At 33.9% G+C, this 6,532-nt stretch overlaps 1 protein-coding gene across 3 annotated transcripts; it reads left to right on the top strand.

Annotated features, from left to right (window-relative positions):
* Nucleotides 1-6,118, top strand: LOC114368010. 3 transcript variants are annotated; one of them, XM_028325321.1, is made up of 12 exons: nt 1-357; nt 448-495; nt 599-650; nt 754-827; nt 919-1,046; nt 1,313-1,439; nt 1,613-1,746; nt 1,851-2,183; nt 2,281-2,433; nt 3,677-3,802; nt 4,412-4,479; nt 5,734-6,118. In XM_028325321.1, exons 1-12 carry the CDS (start codon nt 333-335, stop codon nt 5,753-5,755), a joined length of 1,290 nt encoding a protein of 429 aa, XP_028181122.1. In that variant the 5' UTR covers nt 1-332; the 3' UTR covers nt 5,756-6,118. The 3 variants fall into 3 exon arrangements, with proteins under 3 accessions (XP_028181122.1, XP_028181121.1, XP_028181123.1); XM_028325320.1 differs by having other exon boundaries at nt 5,687-6,118; XM_028325322.1 differs by lacking the exons at nt 4,412-4,479; nt 5,734-6,118 and adding an exon at nt 3,886-4,405 and having other exon boundaries at nt 3,677-3,838.
* The last annotated feature ends 414 nt before the right edge of the window (nt 6,119-6,532 follow it).

The following is a 6,532-nucleotide window of genomic DNA, read 5'->3' as shown; positions in this document are numbered from 1 at the left end:
AAGGGCTTACAAGTTAACAAATGAGACAAAACAGAAATTTTTCTATCAAGCTTTTATGGCTAATAAATATTTTCTTAAGGTTGCAAGGACCACACAAGCTGGTTTCATTGGATTCTAACCATATCCATTCTTCCAAATCCCATCCAAGTTTCCATCACTTAACCGACAGAGTCAATGAACTCAATGATACACAAGTTTTGCTTCAGCACTCAACCTAGATCAGAATCTAGAGTTGAGGATAGTAACTACTAACCAGTGTCTAGTTAATCTCTCTCTCTTGATTGGATATAACTTAATCAAGCTATTGTATTTATTGAATTCTTCTTCCTGCAATGCCAGGAACCATCATGGTTTCAGGTACTCACTGTCATGTAGCACTTAGCAATAATTCAAGCACCTAAGCTCCCAGATGGGTTTTTTTTTCTAACTTCTCTATTCATTTTACAGTACTGGAATTCATGGATCTTCCATTATCTTCATCAACATTCATAAGGGGTATGCAATAGATCTTGCTTTTGAATTTGCAGCCATATCTCTACCCTTCAGCACATTCCTAATAATGCCAATTATAACTAAGTTTAGTGATGAACGCATGCAGCTTCCTTGGGGAAAATAGAGTACCAAGTGAATGACAAGGGAAACTTATCCTTGTAAGATTAACTTAGAGCTTAGAAGTGTACCTTGTTTATGTAACATGTGCATCGTCATAACAATTTCTAGGTTATAATCTGTTTGTTCTGTTGTATTGTTCAGCCCCTTAACTAGCCTCCGCGATGATTTGATCTTCCAAATTCTTGATTCTGAGGGGAATGAAATATCACATACAGGTTGTTTTTCAATACTCATCCTATTTGAATTAGCCTTTTCTAAGTCAGACACAGTGAGTTTTTCTAACAGGAAGTAATAAACAAATGGCAGGTGTTCAAATAAAATTGATATTGGAGAAAGGTGTTTTGGAAGACAACTTTCCCCTTGGAGGTGGCCATCTGCGTTTGAAGTTGCAATTCATCCTTAGTGATGAAGAGCGCGACAGAATTCGTTCATTGGTACTGTTTTCTTTTCCTTGTTCAGTTTGTAATGCACTTATGCTTATAATCTTTCTCCAATATTTGAGATTAAATGCATCAGTCAATCATTGCCTTGGTACTTAGCCAATGGTATAAAAATGAAATGTATGCAATTGGAGTCACCACTCACAAGTTGATACATACAGATAGTAATCTTTGAATGTTATTAACTTATAGAGAAATCATTTGAAGTTGTGGTTATTAGTTCTTCCACATTAACTTCTCATATCTTATAACTTTTGCAGAGACAATCTGCATTAAAGAAAAAACATGATGAGCTTCTTAGTTCCAGTAGAAGAGGTGAAGAAAGCGATAGTAGAACCGTGATTGGAAATGCTGCATTGCCCTTCCGCAGAAATGATGAGGTCTCAGGTTTGATCTTACTTAACTGATTAAAGAAGCAATGAAAAATTAAAGCAGAAATACATTAATAAGAGGGGTTAATGATGAGTAAAACATACAAAAACTTAATAGTTATGAATGCGGTCCTACTACATTTCCTCAAAGGCTTTTTCCTGATGTTTTAAGTGCTCCATCTTCTCAAGAATCACCAAAGATACAACATCAACACGAAGCAGATCCCCAATCGCGAGGTCCTGCTGGTTCCGGAGACGGCAAAGAATCTGAAACTAGAAGTGTAGTTGGAGCTCAGCTTGAGCAGAAAAAGCAGCTAACCACAGTTAAGGATTAACTAATTTGTTGCATTGTCTCTTTTTTTTTCCCAACAAGGAGACCTTGGAAAATGCATTGTTGTTTGTTTAATGGTCATTTTACATGTTTTAGAACATTGCAGATCAATATAGGGAGTCCTCATACACAAAACCTGTGTCACAAAATGTTACTCTCACTCAATTACAGCAAAAGGGTAAGAAGCCTGCTTATCAGTCATCATCTCCAGATCGATCACCATCTGAGAAACATCCTCAGAGAGGTATTGGTTCGGAAGAAATTGCAGTTTTGTTTGGCTCAGAAAAAAAAGATGCCCTGACAAGTAATCTGACACAACCTAAAATAGAGGAAAGTGATCTTCAGTATTCTAAGAAGAGGACCTCACTGGGGAGAATTCCAAGTAATGTGAAGAAAATGATAAGTGCCTTTGAAGGTGGATTGGATCAGGTATAGCAGTGCAGTGCTTTTACAGCATCATCAGCATATTATTGAAAAATGAAAACTCTTCAACAAATTGAGTTCACATGAACTTGTCTTAAAACAGGATAAGAGACCTCAGATTAAACCACCTCCAACAAAACAACAAGAAAGTTCAATTGAAAGAAGAGATTCTTCCAAGACTCAGCATTTGGAGCAAGATAAGTCAAAGAACATAGACCCAGCAGACTTGCAAGAAAGGGTGAAAAGTGCCTCCCTGGTAAGAGACTAGCAACATTACACACCATGTATTGGAAAAAGTTGAGAGTAAATTAACTTGCTTAATTATGTATCACCTAAGGACATGGTGCAGTTGAAAGAATTGAGCACCTTAAATATACTGAACAGACATATTCAGATGGCAGAAATAAATCCAAAGTAGTCGATAAAACATATCAAGAGGAAGAGAAGAAATAAAATTGCTGACAACATCCACATTTTACAGTTTTAGTAAAGATGCATTAGAAACTTTCAGATAACCATCCTTACAAACTATTCATCTCCAAGCAAGGTTCTGTAAGCATAAAGGAAGAGAAAGGAGAGGAAATGGTTGTATTCTTCAGGGGGATTCACCACAAAAGCTGGATTCAGCGTTTCACTTTGATAACAAATGTTATTCTTTTGAAGTTCCGGAGTTTGTATAATAACTAATAGTAAAAGTGTAAGGGGCTATTGTGGAAAGTCTAGAAGATTGGATTTCTCAAAAATAGAAAATGTGGAAAAGGTATAAATGTATATTTAGAAGCATTTTGGATAATTATTGTCTTTCAGTAAAAGCTTTGACCATCACTTATCATTGGTGAAGATGAAATCTGTCATACATTCAGAAAAGCCCAAAAAGATAGAAACAAACAAACAAGGAAGACTTTAAGATACTATTTCTCAGATGTATTGTATGTTGTGGAGAGCTGGGGGCTCAGTATTTTCATTTTGCAAAAACACCAAACAAGATTTCTTTTTGGCATTATCTTACTTAGTTACATGTTGATTGAAGCTTCCTTATAGACTAGTATGCTAGAAGTATAAAAGTTTGGGTCAATTATCAAAGTTCTTCAGAATAATATATCCTATGCCATTATATGTCTACGCCATATTTACTTCCGTAATTGAGCTGTTTCCTTCTGAGAGAAAAAGATGAGAAGTGAATTTCAACATATAAACTAACGTATCCTAGTGCCAGAAGGCTCCTTGCTATGCAAAGGTATGGAGGAGGGTCATTGTACACAACCTTACCTTTGCATATGTAAAGAATCTGCTTCCGGATTCGAATCCATGACCAACCAGTCACCAAAATGCAACTTTACTGTTGCGCCAAGGCTCGCACTCAAGCTGATTGCAACATATAAAACTGACAATTTGATTAATAGAATCAGATAATGTATTTTTTTCATATATTTTTTGTGTAATTGAATCAAATAGAATCAATTTGATTATCTTTCTTATACTTTATTTTTGTGTAACAGAATGAAGCAAATGATGGAACTGGAACTGAGGAGAGCGAGTATGAAAAGATACAGGAAACTAAAGAATCAAAGCCCAAGACTTCTGATAATAATGGAGATGAAAATTCTGGAGGACCATTTAATCAGGTTATAATCTGTCAAACTAAAAGAGAAGAACAGAACATAAGAACATGAGAAACGATAGCAACATAAGAACATGAGAAAGCAACATAAGAACATGAGAAACGATAGCAACATAAGAGCACACAACAGAAATTGGTGGAACCGGAAGTGTATTTTCATTCTCTTGTTTTCAGCTTACATAGAGTGACTTGCATTTGGTGAAAATACAAAGTCACAAGCAAAAAGTACAGCTACTGCTGACATAGCTTACCCACTTCCATAAAACATGGTTTTTCACCCAATTCCAACCACTACAAGATGACTAAACTGACATATATCAGAAACATGACAGCAACATATTTTATATCTATAATAACAAGAAAAGTGTCAATTCTAACATAATCTACTTTAAATTCTGAGAATCACTATTTTCATATTTGCATCACTGCCCCAGAGTAAGCAATGAGTTTCTACCAAAAAATGTTGCATTTATCTATCTTGTCTAACAACGTTGGTGTTCAGTCTTAAATATAAATTAGAACTGGTTGCTATATCTCCTCTATTGTACAATATGCTTGCCGCTATTGTTATATAATATGCTTAAATGTCCTTTTCTACATCTTCACCTTTCAGGTAGTAAAAGTTGCAATCATTATAGGATTTGGATTACTTGTTCTCCTAACCAGACAAAGAAAAAGAAGGTAGGAACATTAGGCAATTTCCTGGTTATATTTATTTACTTTGATCCTGTTAATTTTGTTGAAATAGAACTTTGATCCTGTTAATTATATCATATCATGCATTAACCTCCTTGTCAAGGAATCAAATGCACTTCAAAATTGAAATAATGTAAACCTTGTGCATCTGTTTGATAATCTATATATTTCCAATTAATCCATGTAGGTGTGATGTTTCATTGATGTTTATTTGACATTAATGCTTATTTAATTCCTGAAGAAGTTTAATTTTAATGCTAGTCTTTCTAGGAAATATTTTCTGATTTATTTCAACATGCATTATTCCTCTACGGCTCTACCTTTACTACTGGCTATAATTCTATGGACACTACCTCTTAGTATACAAAACCCTAAGGCCGTTATGTCGTAACTGGTTTCTAAATATTATGTTACCTTTTTTTTATCAGCAATAGTCTGGTATGCATGTGTATTGTAGAATATTCATTTGATGAGATTCAAATGTTATTTACATGATCTTTTGGTCAAATTTATTTTACCAAAAGCAAAAGGACACTTGAAAACTTCTATGCTACATCATTCCTGTGCATGTAAAGCAAGCTGTGTAAAAGTGCCTTGTATCTTAAAGACTTATCCTTTAGGCTAGAACCGCTAGATTCTTAAAACAGATATAATTTATTATACTGCAGATAGGACCTTGTGGGAAATTTACTAGTGGCATCAGTTGTCACACGTTTACAAAATACTAACAAGTTTTCTTTAGATGGTCATGTAGATTTTAATTCTATTATACCCCGGTGTGAATTCGCTAGAGTCAACTCAATGTAATAATCACCCCAGCACCTTTGCTGCATTTGCTGGCATAATTTATGGATTTTGTTAAAGAATTCTTGCTTTATAGCATATTATTGTGGTCTTGGAGCATCTTTTATATGACAATTGTTTCTAGTTATGCCAGCATGGTCCAAATTGTTCTGCTTCTTCTTTTATGTATGCAAGGAAATTCTAATAAAAACTAAGCAAGAATTATGGACTTAGGTTTAAAATCATCCTACAAAGCTAGATTTAGATAATCACAGCAAAAATCCTAGATGTTTGAATCATTCCTTTCTAACATCCATATTGGCAAAAAGATCTGTACAGTAAGTTGTTTTAAGAAAGTTGTTCCTATTCACAAAGAACTTCTAAGTGCCTGTATGTCTGTATTATGTAGTAATGGAGACAGGCAAAAGGATGTATTTAACTTTCTGAATTTACCAGAATGAAGAAGAAGAGTTCCTGAGAATCAGTTCAACAAATATCAATTCCCAAATTCTTCATTTGATGAAGCATGCACAAGCATCTGCATGTGACAATCAAGTCAACAACTTTCAAATTTCAGATAATTGGCCAAATTTTAATGCAATCTTATCCTGGTTGTTGAATATCTTTCATGAGCCGAATCTCTGGCATTGCTGAGACAGTTGCATCCTTAGCAACTAAATCTTACAAATGTAACATAAAGATTAATATTCAATTATGCTGAGAGGCTTAAGGAAAGTTAGGTTGATTTTCAACTTGGATGGAGTAAAACTTTGTAACATTGTTCTTTTATTACTTCTATGTGCAATAAATTGGAAAAAATCTGTAAAGTTTTCCATGTTAAGGATTGTAGCAACTAATTAACCTATGTGTTTTCTTGATAAGATAACAACCAGCAGAATTTGTCAATTTATGAAATTCATGACATAGCGTATTAAACAATATGTTGACATTTCTAACTGATGAAAATAACCTTGTACTATTAAAAACAAAGAACTCGCATGGAAAAGAAAGAGCAATATGTTCACGTTTCAATATACAATTGATACCCATAACCTATACATTGAAAGTCAAATCTGATGTCGAAAGACCAATATGCTCATGTTTTTTTTATGAATTTCAATATGTGGGAATAGTTTGTTCAATCCATGCTTACCACATTTTTTTTATTATAAATTTTTATATTTTTACTTTTTTTTGGGTTAATATTCAAAAATTGAGCCTAAATGTTATATTTTTACCTTTGAAGATATTAAAT

Source organism: Glycine soja, chromosome 9, assembly GCF_004193775.1.
Source record: "Glycine soja cultivar W05 chromosome 9, ASM419377v2, whole genome shotgun sequence".
NCBI lineage: Eukaryota > Viridiplantae > Streptophyta > Magnoliopsida > Fabales > Fabaceae > Glycine > Glycine soja.
Note: the sequence above shows the minus strand (reverse complement) of the source record. Positions and strands in the feature narration are given on the sequence as shown.

Excerpts from the sequence above, each read along its gene's own strand:
- LOC114368010 (XM_028325320.1), top strand. The coding sequence starts at position 333 with ATGCCAGGAACCATCATGGTTTCAG. Across the intron at positions 1,047-1,312 it reads GCGACAGAATTCGTTCATTG|AGACAATCTGCATTAAAGAA; the intron begins GTACTGTTTTCT and ends TAACTTTTGCAG. Across the intron at positions 2,434-3,676 it reads GGGTGAAAAGTGCCTCCCTG|AATGAAGCAAATGATGGAAC; the intron begins GTAAGAGACTAG and ends TTTGTGTAACAG.